The following is a 15,216-nucleotide window of genomic DNA, read 5'->3' on the forward strand; positions in this document are numbered from 1 at the left end:
CTCACTTCATGGAGGAAACCAAGGTAAGCACTCAGTCTTTGTAAGTCCCAAGTCATAGAAGGAATGATTCCTCTGTTATTCTGAGCCTAGGGTTTCTTTGTGTATCCAACGGCACGAGGATTCAAGATCATTAACCTGATAGGAGAGTAACCAGATTATGGCAGCACGATGATGAGAAGCGACCACTTATGGATTTATAATGCCAGTATTCTCAATAATGCTCCATATCAAGCATGGCGTTGAGGAAGATAGTATTCTTTGTGAACTTATTGACGCTCCATTGCAACATTACATCGCGCCCTTCCTGTATGAACGCAACTTTCCGCTACCACTTCTTATTCCCTAGATTGCTACATAACATAGACTATACAGAAAAGCACACAAAGATATACGTTAGAGTCCTACACTCTTAACAGTTATTACTAAAAGATAACTAGTGTCACTAGCATCATAGAAAATAATCTATACTCGATAACGCATTGTTACATCCACGATACATTACTAGATAATCTAAAATCACGATAGTCCAATACTTATCAAAAGAACTAGACTATCGCTAATGAACACATTCATCGTAGCTAGATATAATCCTGTCCATAATTCTGTGATTGAGGCGGGTGCGCTCTATTGGAATAGGCTCGTGCAGGTGCAGGCCTATCATCGTATTCAACCGGCGACGCGAACGCACTCGGCCCTGCCTGTTGATACACGGGAGAATCTGAGGTGAATTCCCTCGTAAAAGGTGCTGGGGAATTTCTGGAAGGAGGATTGAATGGGGCATAACCATCTGATCCTGAGGGGCGCGGATCTCCGCGAGATGCGACAGGGGAGAAGTTTCTCATCACCGCCCCATCAACGGGACTGAAACTGGGCTGGGGTCGAGCCGGAGGTTGACCGGCCGCGCCAAACGATCGCGCTGGGTAGCCAGTCAGCGGAGGCAAGGTAGGAGTGCCACTAGGACCGGGAGGTGAAAAGGTTCGAAGAGGCCCATTTTCCCCCGGGGACATACTCCGTCCTGGTGTCATAGTTCGTGCCGTAGTCTCTGTTGGGCTATATGAATGGTATGGCGCAGTTGATGCGAGATCGTGAGGTGCGTATGTATCATAGGGGCTCTGAGTGTCGCCGGTGTCACCAAAACTATGCGCCGAAGCCATACCACTCACTCCACCGACTGATGGTGCGGTTGCGGGTCCTGGTGTGTTATTGAACCTTGACATCGGTGTTTGGATCCGTGAAACAGGCATAGGAATCTGAGTTGGGAGAGGAGGTACTGGCGGCACTGGAGAGCTTTGGCGATCAAGAGGACTATATCCTGAGACTGCCGTACTTCCCGAGAGCGAAGTGGACGCAGAGTAGGCCGACGATTGAGTCATTGTTCGGCTGAGCGGGGGTTTGTCTTCGAACGCTGCCACGCTCGGAAGGGTTGGGGCCCGATCCGGTGCGGCTGTCCCCGGGCGTGATGAGTACGACCGCAATGTGGTTTGCGTTGTGCTGCGCGAAAGAGTGGTGACAGTGGGCGCCTTGTCATCACTACCGACAGTGGGCAAGGTAGGGTTCGTATTTAAGCCCATGTTGGGTTGGGTTGGTTTTCGCTCTTGCAACACCATGCCCTTGGCCAAAGCCTTGTCCACCTTCCGACGCACGATGCGAGTGAGACGGGTTTTGATCTTTCGTCGACAGTAGGCTTTCAGGGAGCCATCTTGGGAAGGGATATGGTGGAACAAAAAGATGAGATATAAGATAATGGCGAGCGCCAGCTTCAGAATAGACAAAACCCAAATAACCAATGTAAAAAGCATGCCAAAGAGGACTAGGGCCCGCAGAGTGTTATTTTCGGCCAAGATCTTCACATTGTCAAAGAATTGTATGAACGGAGATGAATCATCTGTCTTGGACGCATTCTCCCCACCGGGAAGCAGATCCATGCGCATGACTGAATACAACGTGATTGCGTTGACGACTTGACGCGGCCCATCGGCGATAAGGACATTCATCCAGGCTAGCCATTGAATTAGTATTCATCGGGTTGAGAACTGGCAATGGCTAAACCTACTCTCAAAGGAGAAATACGCAAACAGCGCAACATACTCGGCCCCCTTTTTACTTTTGGTGAGCTCCGCAAAGACGAGGAATCGCTTCCATCCATGGCCACTGGACCATAGACGAATACTCTGGAGGCGCACCGCGAGGGAGTCCAAGTAACTCTGCGAGATACTGCCGGACCGAATAGCGCGAATAGCACGGATCCATCTTAAAACCAAGAGAACGAACGAGATGATAATACAGACGGCAAAAATCCAGCGAGAGACGGTAAAGGGAATGGCAGGCTCGATTTGTCCGGCCCATTTCGAGAATGCGAGTAGATTAACGGCCGTGAAGGTGTCAACCGCATACACCGCTATTGAAATCAAGAGGAAGACCCAAAGAAAGAAGTAGGAGAATGGCGATAGACAAGACTCTGATTTGAAGTCATTCAGATTCTAGGGAGCGCATCAATGTCAGCCAAGCGACATCGACCGGGGGGGTTTCTCTACCCGAGGGAACGTACAATGTAGTCCCATTGTTCCTCCAAGGATACTGGGCCTTTTTCACGATCGCCGCAGCAAGGCATTTTGTGTGTCCTCGGTCCTGCCGAGAAGCAAAACGATCGACTCTTCGAATGAGCCTAAGGAGGGGCAGCCAGTCACAGACAGGCAGGATGAACTTCGTCGGGCCAGCCGGGCGAAGTGAGAAATTGCAGCAGAGGCGATATCAGTGACCGAGGAAGTTGTGTTTCTTTTGTAGGGGGAGCCGATCCCAATAGCGAGTGACAAACAAGAAGTGGATCGTGTTCGATCGGCGGTTGCGAGAATCAGTGGCGCATCGCCGTTGGACAATCGCAGGGCTGGAGATCGCAGAGACACGCGTATATCAGCTTCGGCCCGTCACACAAGGGCCATTGAGCTTGTCCGAAAGCGAAAGGAGAACCCTCACACGAGCGAGAGTGGTGTGTGCGACTGTTTGTCCTTTCTCAAAAGGGATGATGGGGCTAGCACCAAGATCAGGGCTTTCGGGCGCGTTTGGACTTTGGAGGCTGTCGCAACCGAGATGGAGAATTGCGGGGACTCGGGCAAGCACAGAGTGGGATTTCCGGATGCTTGACTGGGTCGCAAGGAACGAACGACTGGGTTGACAGCGGTTAAAGAGAGTCGATTGAATCGCCAGCCACCAACGAAAGAGAACGAGGTGAGAAGAATGGATGCGCAGTTATGCAGGAGCCCCTGCGATGAAACACGAGGAGAATGCACGAGGAATCCAATCACACTTGGAGGGGGGAATTGAATCTGACATGGGCGGTTAAAGTTCAGGAACCATTTTTCATTTCGGACGTCTTTTCCTTTCAGAAACACCACCGAAAAGACGACAACCACAACAACAAAAAAAGGAACGCAACAAGTGACAATAAGAAGACAAAGACAGTAACTTCCTTATCTTCAAGGTTCAATAAGCTTTTCCTTCCTTTTTTCTTGAGTTCTTATTTTTCAAACTTTTTTCTCGAATTTGGTTGTTTCCCACTAGATTCTCCACTCCTGACTTGGCATCATTTCCGATGGACTGGCGAGGGTCATTGCGGAAAGAAGTGGATGCGAAATGTGTCTGTCCCACAGAAGGGGACCCCATAAAATGCCCAACCCACCCAACACACGCACGGGCCAACTTCCATTGACCAAAAACCTCCGAGGTAAAGAGGGCGATGTAACTATATCAACGCGGCGTGTGCTTGTCCCGCAGAAGGGGACCCCAAGCCTGCCACCACCGCACACGGAATGCTACGTCGCTGAGGAGGAATCGGTCATTATATCCAAGCGCACACCGTGTGTTCCCAATTTTGGGAACCCCACCGCGTCCTCGTCCCCACGGGTCGCACGGACAGTTATAATGATCGAAACCTCCACCCACTGCGAACGATCACAGAAACTCCCAGGCGCACAGGATGAGTAATGCCCCACGATCCAGGATCTCTGCGCAACATCCCCATAAGGGATGCTCACAAGTCCCTCTAGGAGGTCAGGGAATAGTGGGTAGACGCCTGTCACCCTAACGGCGCACAGGCGTCGACGCCGCCGCGTTGGACAGCGAGATGCGGAGCTTTTGGCACTCATCCTCCAGCTCGCGCGTCTTTCTGCTCCAACGGATATTGTCCTCCGTCCGCGCTCTTTTCTCATTACTCAGAACCTCCCACAGCTTCTGAACGCCCTCCTGGGCCACCTGCTCGGAGGGCCACAGAAACCCTTGCTTGGCTTCGCCGAGCTGGCGGCGGAGGTCGTTGATTTCCGTCTGCTGTTGGGAGACCGTCACCTGGCTCTGCGCGAGCGCAGTAGAGATCGACCCCACGTCCCGGGATGGACGCTTGGGTATCTCCTGCGAACTGTGCGAAGCTTCCCAACGGGACAGGCGGTGCTCGAGGATCTGGATCGTCCTCTCAGCAGCAGCCGCCTGGTTGTGGCTCCTCTGGGCGTCCCTCATCGCCATACCGATCTTACCTTGGAGAACATTGACCTCCGCAGTAAGGTCAGAAGCCCGTTTCTGGGCCTGGTCGGCGGTCGCACGTTCCTGCGCGAGAGTCAGGTCACAGGTGTGCTGGAGGTCCGGCATAGATTGCCGAAGAGCCACGTCAGCTTTGTATGCGTGAGCTAGGGACTCCTGCGCCTGCCGCACCACGCTCTCCGCAGACGACTTGGTCGTCACGAGCTCGGTCTCTAGGAGGATGACACGCCCGAGGGCGGCATCGCGCTCCTGTATTGCCACAGATGAGTCACGGACCTGCAGTTCCAGCCGGTCGTGCTCAGTCTGGGAGGCCTGGCACTGGGCCATGAGTTCCTGGTTTTGGGCGACGAGCTCGTTGTTACGGATAACGAGATTCTGATGTTCGGTGTCGATATGGCCGCGAGATTGCCGTTCTCGGGCCTCTGCAGCGGCCAGGCGGTGCTCGAGGGTTACAAGCTGGTCCTTCCGAGTTTGAAGCTCTGCTCTGAGTGAACGGTGCTCACTCAGGGAATCGGCCTCCGCCTGTTCCCTCTCCCGGGCCAGCTGCTGTTCCAGCTGGGCGACCCGTTCGCAGAGGGACCGCTCCTTCGCAGTAGTATCGTCCTGCACGTGCCTCAGCTTTCCCTGGGCGATGATGAGCTGCCCTTTCTTGACCGCGAGCTCCTGGCGGAGTTCCACGATGACGGTCGTCTCGCGGGGTCGGGTCTCCTCGATGAGGGCCTGTCGGGCAGACAGCTTCTTGACAAGCGCCCAGCCATCCTCCATCCGCTGCTTGACTACCCTAAGCTCCTCGGTCTTGGCAATAATGAGCCCCTTCTGCTTGGCGATCACGCCTTCGCACTGGTCAATCATGTTCCACAGATCAATCTCGCGCGGCGTCGGGGGCATCCCTCGGAGCTGTGTCTCGTGGCCGGTGGAGTCCACTCTCGAGACTGCAGGCTGCAGCTTGGCGGCACGTCGGGAAGGGACGGCCTTAGCGAGAGTGTACTAGGAAAGCGCCGCCAGGATGGCACACAAGACACTGGTAGTGACGAAAGCAAGGATGTAGAGGTGGTGGAACTCGCCTTCAATCAGGCGTGGCAGCTGCCAGTCGTCTCGAATTATCGCACGCAACTCTAAGCCGCTCTCTTGACCGAAGCAGAAGACTACTTCGAGCCAGTCGCGTCGGTTCAGCTTCCCTTGTTCGAACCGTCCGAAGACGTCGAAGCAGTGGTACGAAAGCTCCTCTTGTGGCAAGCTCACAGCTATGACGAGACCGAAGACGTGTCAAGCTGCAGGGAGAAACAGACCGTAAACGGTTGTTGCGCAGATGAACGACAGAGACAATCGACACACTGTTGCCAGGGGGCGATTGAACGGGAAGTACCAGTTCACTACGACGCAGACGGAACGGCTGGGGCGACTCTCGACAATCCGGCTCTTGACCCCATCCTCGAGATTGCGCAGGGTCGTGAAAACGTCGTCTAGAGACCGAACGGCGGCAAGCTGCATGAGGACCCAGCTTGTGTCGACTACCACTGCGCGGATGGGTCGAACGACTGCCGTCAGAAGTGCCGAGATCCAGGGACTGAGGAATTTCCAGTCGCTAGCGATGTATGCGGAGATGGTTATGGTCGCGAAGATGATCGCAGACCCCGCTGTGAGATCGGCGTAGCCGAACAGCGCCAGAACCGAGATGGGCCCAGGGTCGATAATCTCTCCAAACAAAAACATCTGCTCAGCTGGAGAAGTCATGTTGGGAATGATGGCTGTACGGGTTGAACAAGTTGTTTGTCGAAAAAGGTTTGAGAACGGTCTCGAAGAACTGAAATCGCTGTCAGGAGCAACGGCTCGACTGATCTGAGGAGATCTGATTCGACCAGGTGTGGCTATAAACAGCCAAAGATAATATGAGGATGTATAATATTCACTGTCTGCAAAATGCTTCACGTTCAACAAAGCTTTGGCCTCTCGAGCGCTGGCGATCGGCTTGAAAGAGATGATGATCGTGAGAGGGGAAGAGAGGAGACTAAGGATGGGAGGGTACAGAAAGGAAGGAAGGAGCGACACAACGCGTCTGCTAAACAACAACTCCACATAGAACAGTGAACCAATGTCCAGGTGGTAAATCAAGGCATACAGCTTCCTGGAACCAGACAATGGATGCCATTAGCCCCAGGTTGATTGGACAAGCAAGGAGGTGGTTTAGCCAGCTGGATGCTTACGCGCAGTGAATATAATAGACACAGACCTGCTTTACAGGACTGGTGTGGGGAACTTGTCAAATATACAGACAATGTTCGTCGAGCTTAACAAGATGCAGAGATACTGATGATTATTTCAAGGTCAAGAGAATCACTGCCTACATGACAATTATAGGAGTTGGCCTCCATTGGAACAAAGACCCGAGACAATGACCTTTATTAATAATGAGAATTGCATTATATATGCTAGATCCCCGTCACATTGGGGGAGATATCCAAACTACAATGTACATGTAGAAGTCCCTCTTTTGGTATCGACTACAGAAACCTCGTCGTAGTTTATATGTTGTGGCGTTCCGGTGCCCTATGCGGACTTCGACTCTTAGTGAATATTGGTGATGAACCTTGGATATCCGCCCTAACCACATGACTAGAGTAAGAAGAGGAAGAGAAAGAAGATTTGACCAGGCCATTAGACTCCAGTATGAGAATGAGAACAACAGCAGAGAACTACATAGTCTACGTATTTTGGAATGATATCTGTCGCATATGTATACTATTTCTCAGTGCGGTAACAATGATTAAGATAATAATACATCCATATCCGTGCATCTTCCCTTTTCAATCAAGGTTGAGCGATAATCGTGTAGATCAAACGATGGATGTAAGAATAGCTCTTAGCAAGAATACATCCCCGAGCTATCTACCGATAATGTATACCGTGACAGAGAAATTATATACAACAGTACTATCACCACGACCAAACCCTAACAACCATGCATATTTCAAACCTCCAACACCTACAAACCAGTCAGCACATCAATCCCTCAAGACCTATTCAATAATAAAACTCACCATATCATACCACCCCCCACCCGCAAACCGAGACGGACTCGGCCCCCGATTCATAAATCCCGCACTCTCATAAAACCGAATCAGATAATCATGACATATCAGCATGATTTGATCTGCCTCTATGCCCGCATTCCTGATATACTCCACATACGCCTTAACAAGACACTTCCCCACCCCCGTCCCTTGATACTCAGGCAGGACTGCAACAGAATGAACCGCGATATTAGTACCGCGCGGATCATTGCCGATGACCTCTCCATCTATTATCACAGGGTCGTTGGGAGAGCGAGATTGCCAGCCACTGGGCATTTCTATAGAGCCTTCCTCTATCGTTGTCGAGAGGGATCGAATAGCAATGACATGCGCGATGAGTTGTTCCGTGTCATTTGTTTTGATAAAGAGACCGAGGCAGAGTTCGGGGGTTTGGTTGAGCCGGTATGAGAAATATATATGATTAAGTATGCGATATTGATGTTGATTGGGGTTAGGGGGTTAGGTACCTTTTCTTCTGAACATCTCTCGTGCTCCACGAATGAACTTTCAACGTTGACGCAGGATTTGAGATCTGCGTCGGTTAGAGGGCGAGTGAAGGCGTTTAGTCCGGTTAGGGCTGGAGATTGTAGGGGGTTGGTTGATGCCATTGTAGGGATGGTTTTAGGTTGGGTTATTTTGTAGATGTTGCACTCGAAGGTATATTTCTTTTTTATATATACATTAGCTACTTGCAAAAGAGTCATACTGTTAGGAGTCATTACTCACATGCAGGCTGTGGATCCGGGTCTACTCCGTAATACAGAGTCCTTCTGGGACCAAAACTCCCGCGAATCAGAGAAGATAAAATTTAGAGTGACCGCGCCCTGCGCCCACGCCTTGCGCCGCTAAGTGGGTCGTTCGTGAACCATCCACACTTACTTAGGCCGAGTAGGTGTTGTGTTCAAACTATTGCAACAAGTTGGTCAACATTATAGTACTGGAGGTTTTAAAATCGTGTGATATTCTTGCTTGGCTGCTAGTCTAGGTATAGAGCTTTTGTAGGGAGCGGAATTAACCTGCAGGTTCAAGTAGTACGGTTTATGATATATAGTATGTGCTTTGCGTTACATATATGTGCATGGTTTCCACTTGACATTGAGATTTTGGCAAAGAATACAGTTATTTACCTGCCAAAACAACATCTGTCCATCGCTATAAGCTGAATGCTATCGCTTATCTCATAATCAACTCGACCTTTTCAAGTCCTATACCGGTCCAGCTGCAAATCCAAATTACGTCTGTCGATTTCCGACTTCCGGACATGAAGTGCAATGTTATCTCTGAATTATGGTTCACGCGACGACCTAGAATATGCATCGACCTCAGAGGCCAGAAGGAGGGCCCTGTCAGTTCGTATACAACTTCAGATAAGATAGAAGGTACCGCAACGATCATTGCAGACCATGACACTAAATACGATCACATCAAAATTACATTCGAAGGTGCTACTCGCCCACCATTTTTAGCGATCAAAGGCATGGCTAATAAGGGAAATAAGGAACTACCCGTGTATATACTGAGAGACCAGCCTCCGTGCCTAGAGGCCGCTATCTTGCCGTCTGGGACACCTTCCTTAGGATGCAGCATCCTCTGGACACAAGCCTACAGCCCAACGAACGCGTGCTCAGGAAAGGCCAGCCGGTCACCATCCCCTTCACGTTTACTATCCCAGATCGCTTACCCCCCCAAAGTTGCGAACATCCGGTGGATCATGATTATGTCCATAAAAGACATACTCGACTCCCTCCAACACTGGAGGATTCTAGAATCACCAGCAGTAACAAATCCCCGAGCGATGAACTAAGCCCGAAAATGTGTCGAATAGACTACTTCGTCAAAGTCACAATCCAGAGACACTCAGAAGTGGGGCCATTGGCAGCCCGAGTTAAGAAAGTGCATTTAGTGCCTGTCCACGACGATGGACTGCCCTTAGTCGTCTGTGTTGACGAGAAAGATTATTGTTGGCGGAAGGAGATAGAATTCCGACGTGGTATGCTGAGGAATAGTATGGGGAGGCTTCAAATGGTTGCTTCGCAACCGGGACCTATACTTGTTACACTAGGGTGCAGGGCATCTGAGCTTGTAAGGTCGGCTGTAACGGCGCATATTCGTTTCGATCCAGTCGGAGATGAGCCACCACCGGTCCTAAAGTGCTTGCGGACCAAGCTCAAAGCGTCAACCTTTTATGCCTCCTGTCCATGGACTAATATACCCTCTTATTCCACTATGCCACGTCCCTGCATCCACCCTGGGCCCTTCGAGAGGACTATACCAGTGTCATCACTCTGTGTTGCGTCTGTGGAATGGAAAAAACAGGAGCTGGACGCCAGCAGAGATTTTAATGATCATGCTCCCGTACTGTGTCCCCAGAAGCCTATAATAAGAAATTCCGCTATTCATTATACGGCCTGTCTGATTGTCCCTATCACACTCCCACGAAACAGGACTCTTGTACCAACGTTCCACTCGTGCTTTATCTCCCGGACATATACGCTCGAGATTGAGCTTCTTTACCATACTACCTATGTGTCTATGCCGACGGCGATTAAGCTCAAAGTACCGCTTCATATCGCATCGTCACGGAGACCAGATGATCCCAGACATAATTCTTTCGATCTTGCAATTTCTTCATTGCCAGGAGGGTCAACAGCGCAAGGACAAGTGCTACCAGGATATAACTGATGCCCGTATTCTGCGCCAACGATCTGATGCGTATGGAGTGTAATAGTGATTAATATATCGTTTGTACGTTCCCTAAGTTAGATCTGCAGAGATGAAAATGATTTGATTAAGGAGATGTATTGGTATACTTGCCTAAAGTCGTAGGATGTTGGCTTCGGGCTGATTCCATCACGATTGTCACCCAACCTTGTCTGTATACGAGGTTCATAAGCTCAATAATATTCTAGCCTGGATCGAGAGATTAGACATTACCGACCCTTACACTTTTAATGTTATGAGAAGATTTCTCATCAGTATAATTTTGTTGGATGGTTGATGTATGGGATATCTCGTCTGCTGGGCCATATTGATGGTATCATTCTTCATGACCTGTCTCCGAAGGAGGTGGTGTTGGGTAGCTTTGCACTAGTTGAAGTTCTGTTGTAAAGACACCACTTTTATTCTCTCTTGAACTTATGTAATTCGTACACTCATTTGACCACACCCGGTCTCCACACTAGCTGCTGGAATCAGCAAGAGCACTTCCATGCGTTCCATAGTTATCCTGTGGTAGAACTAGACTGCACTATATGAAATGCTTGAGATTGGGAAAACCCACTATCTCGAAGCGAAAGTAACCATTCTTTCTTTCAACTATATACTAATTCGAAATGAAATATATGTGTTGGTAGAAAAAAAGGACTTCTCATTGTCCGAAAGGACGCTTAGCTGGCACGGTGCGTTGAACCATATTCCTAAGACCAGGAGGTGCGGGAAGTGCAGGTAGGTCATCGGGAAGTACGAGATTCTGGTGAGAAAGGATAGAGTGATATTGATTTCCAAGCATGTCCTCCAGGTAGCCCTTTTGAGACAATTTGTCCAGCACAGAGTTCGCGATCTGTACTCGTGCGACCCAGGCTTTGAAGTCGGAAACAAGCAGAGCTTGTGTTTTTTCAACTCGCAGTTTGTGCGGGTTGGCTCTAACGATAGTTGTAGTGAAGAAAGTCTTATCAATTTGCTGATCCAGATGGTTCCTGCGTTTTTCACCCAGCGCGAAATCCTTCGTTGTGCTGGACGGGTCATCGATGAAATCGCGTAGAGAGGCACAGTTGAGGTAGATACACCGGATGGTCGTCTTCTTTTTCCAGTCGGGCGGTGGTGATGGAGGGGCCTTTTTGACGTAGTCACGCACATATTTGGCCAGCATATGTTTCATAAATCGCCGTTCACTTCCGGTAGAGGAACGCTCTGTTGTATCTATGTGTGCGCAGATGCCGTTCGCAACTGGGAACAGGAAGTCATGGAAAGTACTTTCCTCTGTCCCTTCCTTGACATCTAAGGTGTATTCAGTAAGGGTGTTGATTAATTTCGTGCTGTCGTTGCCCGTGGCATCAGCAAACTGAATCAACTTAACTACCAGGCTCGGGGAAATCCGCAAATTATTGCTGGGCCCATCGTAGCCGGAAGTCCCTCCGTATAGACCTCGCGTATGGTGTGAGCTTGTCACACTTTCAATATTGAAAGATGCCACAACCTTTGAGAAAAGCGCTTTAAGCACTGCATCTGCCTCTTCCTTGTCAAATTTCCCAGAAAGTGAGTAGTCATGAGCTGATGTAATGAATGCCACAAGAAAAGCCGTGTTGTCCAGCTTGGTTTCCAAGGAGGGCATGATACTGATGCAGTCAGCACTGTAAATTCTTGCTCCAAATAGGAACGTCTTTACCTTGAGAGCACCCCCTTTTCGGGGTAATCGCTTATCACTTTTGCCAGATCATGCCCCTCTGATTCTGAGCCTCCATTATGAGTAGGGAGTAATTTATCGAATTTCATTTCATAATGCTCATTAACTAAGTCGGAAAACATTTCTTTGTATCGAGAAAGAGATTGCTTGTCGTTAGACCTTCCACTCATTTTGCTTAGGCTGCAGGTGTAGGTCAGTGTTTTGAACGCTATACAATAGTATGTCTTCAACTTACGAGGAGTGAATAGCGTCACGGCTTATTTGTGGGACAATCTTGGCTATTTGAGAAAATTGAGCGGTTCGAGAGGGAAAAGACTTCTCAAGCCACTCCATAGCCCGGCAGAATAATTCTACATCAGAAAGTTCAAGAGCAATCTGCAGGATCTTGTGTTGCACTTCTTGTGGGCTGACACGCCGTCTGTAGCGGCAACACCCTGGAGTAATCATCCTACAGACCTGTAAGAGCTTTTGCCTGGCCAGCATGTCATTTGGTCGTTCTGACAAGTCACGGTGATAATCTTCTAGGACACTTTTAGCATTGCCGTAGCCATGCTTGAACCGCTGAAAGGTGAACAAGAAGTGAAACCTTCTTGGGAAGATTAAGACGCCCTAGGGATCTGCCATCAGAAGCCAGAATATACAGGATGCTAGCAGAGTGCGTATGGGTCACTATGAACAACATAGAAACTTACCGTCTCGTGGTAAAAGTGGGTTGCCGAAGCACCCTCATTGCCCGTGAAGCCTTGAAAGTCTTCCTTATCGGGATCGCGATCGAAAACACTCGTTTGGATTAGCATGTCCTTAGGGAACGGTATATCCCTTCCGACAGCAATGCCTCCTGAGTCAACCACATGCGACAACGTAAGGCTAGATTCAATTAGATAGTCAATACGATGAGTGCCATTACCTCCCCGACCATAGGAGCCGCCGTAGAAGGACCCATCATCCTCAACTGCACCCATTTCCTTTTTCTCAATGTTGGCTAGGAAGATATCGAAACCGGCCCTTTGGCATGCACCCCGGAGTTCTGCAAAACGACACTGGTCAACCCCTTTCAGTCGAGAAAAGTTAAGCGCCGCATTGGTATACTGGTGTCCAAGCACATAAATAAGGGCTGACGGGCAAGTGTCATGGATGCGATTATTCCAACCATCTAAATATGGTATGGGGTCTACTCCAGCGGCACGGGCCCAAGGATCAAGCAGACGAGTAATGTTCTCGGTGCTACTGCCACGAGATTCCAGCAGAGCGGTTGACGGGCGATGTATTAAGTTGTAAATTAGGACAACCCTATATCCGGATGTAACAGGCTTCACCTCGTGAGTGACATCTGCATACCAAGCAGCCCATGAAATCCCAAATTCGGAGGTTGGCGCTGTTTGAAACTTGAGCTGATCCCGACTATGAGAGACGATCACATCCCCCCCTTCGTGTTTTGACGGGAGACACACAGCGAGTGTGCCGAACATGCCATCGGCCTTTTCAGAATCTCGGTGGGGTAGAAAGAATGCGCCCTCCTCGTAGATAAGTAATTTGTATAGCTTGGCCTTGACCTCCCGCCCATTTGCCGTAAGGCCAAGACCAGTTACAGCTTTGTCCACGAACAATTCAACCTGCAGTTGCCATCTGGGGTTCTGGAGAGCAAACTGGCTTGCGTCAAGTTGCCAACTTTTCCGTACTGATTCGTCTACCAGGGTTTCAGTGCCCTTTCCGTAGGGGCTCGGATGGCAGGACTGGATTATTGCCTTCGCATGCTCAGTTGATATAGGAAGCCCTATGTTCCCCACATCTGGAATGTAGAGGCCAGGATTGACGGCGGTATCAATATTCGCACTCGTCATAAACGATCCTGTGGACCGAACTTTGTCTAGCACGAGATTGAGACCATTTTTAATGTCAATAGGGTCATTTTCATTATTAGATGGGGCCATTTCCCCCCTTTGGATGTATGTGTGTGTGTGTATAGGGGGAAAATGCATGGAACAATAGTATAGTTGTTGACTGTCCAATGTCGCTGTGGGTGCGGAGAATCGCGTCGCGTTCTACCAGTGAAAATCTTTGTTTGTCCGTAAGCTCGATTTAGTCCGGTGCCAGTAGACTAAATCGAGCTTACGGACAATGTAAAATATTACCAAGCTTTACCAACAGCAACACGCTATTTCTCAGCCAATTGAGTCTATATATAAGGTTTCACTATATAATCTACCAATTATGATTCATGTAAATAACTAACCCGAGCAATGACTAACCCGGTTCCGACTCTTCCAACCGTATTTACTTAACCGCTTTTAAACACTTTTACAACAGTAGCCCCTAAAAGTTAGGAGGCGTTGTAATCCCTAAGCTTAACTCCTCCTTCTACTAAATGGCCCACCTACTTGATCATTGCTGCTTGCTCACACTGTGAATATATCCTAAGGTCGCATACATTCATCTTGTAGCCTAGCCTTGCTCACCCATAGAGCAGCGAGCTCTAGAGGGCGCTTTTATTTTTGGCTGAGTTTACATGACTAGCTTAAGTACGGCTGAGCGGACGGGAAGAAGTGATCCAAATCCTATGGTCGCCTATATTTATGTATTTAAAACCTTGGAGCCTTTTGTACATATATTCCAGTGCTTACACGTAGTCTGTGTGTAGAGATTGCGTGAATGAGAGACTATCGAATAAGGACAAAGCTTGCTCGTTGTTGGCCGGATTGTTTGGCCGCTCAATATGTTCACGGCGAAACGCAGCAAGCCACTCTGGATTGTCGAAGATGGTCTGGTCCCATGGGTCTTCAGAATCATATACTAGTCTCCTTGACTCTTGCTGGAGCATCTCATCTGTAGGGATAATCCCTTGCGCTAATTTCTGTCGTGTGTAGCGACCTAAGTGTGATGCCAGTACTTCTAATAACGAATTCAGAGGATTATTAGAATCTCGACCCGAGGACAAAGCTTGTACCGGAGCATTGGGAGTATTGCTTTCGATTGCAGTATTCCAATCTAGTCGTGATGTGATCTGGTCCAGCTGATCTTTCGCATGGACGTTGGTTACCGAAAACGGTACGAGGCAGCGAGAATCGTGGCCGATATAATAAGGAGGCAGGCTATTGGTCACTTGCTTAGTGATCTCTGGTGGAAAGTCATGTTCACCTTTCCAGCAATCCATAGTTGATCCATTGCGAAAATGACTAGCTATATGATCAACGCGCTCCTCCCAGGACGACAGCCTCC

At 49.3% G+C, this 15,216-nt stretch overlaps 6 protein-coding genes across 6 annotated transcripts; 2 read left to right on the plus strand and 4 right to left on the minus strand.

Annotated features, from left to right (window-relative positions):
* Positions 1 to 578: 578 nt before the first annotated feature.
* F9C07_2967 (uncharacterized protein) lies at positions 579 to 2,611 on the minus strand (the record flags this gene model as incomplete). Its single annotated transcript, XM_041289636.1, has 3 exons — positions 579 to 1,999; positions 2,054 to 2,480; positions 2,549 to 2,611. 3 exons carry the CDS (start codon positions 2,609 to 2,611, stop codon positions 579 to 581), a joined length of 1,911 nt encoding a protein of 636 aa, XP_041142702.1.
* A 1,052-nt stretch (positions 2,612 to 3,663) lies between these two features.
* On the plus strand, positions 3,664 to 3,981 carry F9C07_2966 (uncharacterized protein; the record flags this gene model as incomplete). The annotated part of the gene is made up of 1 exon (XM_071511040.1): positions 3,664 to 3,981. One exon carries the CDS (start codon positions 3,664 to 3,666, stop codon positions 3,979 to 3,981), a length of 318 nt encoding a protein of 105 aa, XP_071363765.1.
* A 96-nt stretch (positions 3,982 to 4,077) lies between these two features.
* F9C07_2965 (uncharacterized protein) lies at positions 4,078 to 6,261 on the minus strand (the record flags this gene model as incomplete). Its single annotated transcript, XM_071511039.1, has 2 exons — positions 4,078 to 5,514; positions 5,863 to 6,261. 2 exons carry the CDS (start codon positions 6,259 to 6,261, stop codon positions 4,078 to 4,080), a joined length of 1,836 nt encoding a protein of 611 aa, XP_071363766.1.
* Positions 6,262 to 7,232: 971 nt separating this feature from the next.
* Positions 7,233 to 8,459, minus strand: F9C07_2128605 (acyl-CoA N-acyltransferase). The gene is made up of 4 exons (XM_071509101.1): positions 8,325 to 8,459; positions 8,066 to 8,263; positions 7,566 to 8,009; positions 7,233 to 7,510 (listed from the first exon to the last, which is right to left on the minus strand). The coding sequence occupies exons 2-4, from the start codon at positions 8,204 to 8,206 to the stop codon at positions 7,496 to 7,498; spliced, it is 600 nt and encodes a 199-aa protein (XP_071363767.1). The 5' UTR covers positions 8,207 to 8,263; positions 8,325 to 8,459; the 3' UTR covers positions 7,233 to 7,495.
* A 31-nt stretch (positions 8,460 to 8,490) lies between these two features.
* On the plus strand, positions 8,491 to 10,280 carry F9C07_2252535 (uncharacterized protein; the record flags this gene model as incomplete). The annotated part of the gene is made up of 2 exons (XM_071510086.1): positions 8,491 to 9,107; positions 9,176 to 10,280. The coding sequence occupies exons 1-2, from the start codon at positions 8,860 to 8,862 to the stop codon at positions 10,278 to 10,280; spliced, it is 1,353 nt and encodes a 450-aa protein (XP_071363768.1). The 5' UTR covers positions 8,491 to 8,859.
* Positions 8,491 to 14,586, minus strand: F9C07_2277420 (uncharacterized protein). Its single transcript, XM_041284701.2, has 5 exons — positions 12,693 to 14,586; positions 12,236 to 12,609; positions 11,983 to 12,180; positions 10,537 to 11,932; positions 8,491 to 10,471 (listed from the first exon to the last, which is right to left on the minus strand). The coding sequence occupies exons 1-4, from the start codon at positions 13,977 to 13,979 to the stop codon at positions 10,966 to 10,968; spliced, it is 2,826 nt and encodes a 941-aa protein (XP_041142704.2). The 5' UTR covers positions 13,980 to 14,586; the 3' UTR covers positions 8,491 to 10,471; positions 10,537 to 10,965.
* Positions 14,587 to 15,216: the final 630 nt, after the last annotated feature.

Source organism: Aspergillus flavus, chromosome 2 (assembly GCF_009017415.1).
Source record: "Aspergillus flavus chromosome 2, complete sequence".
Taxonomy (NCBI): Eukaryota; Fungi; Ascomycota; class Eurotiomycetes; order Eurotiales; family Aspergillaceae; genus Aspergillus; species Aspergillus flavus.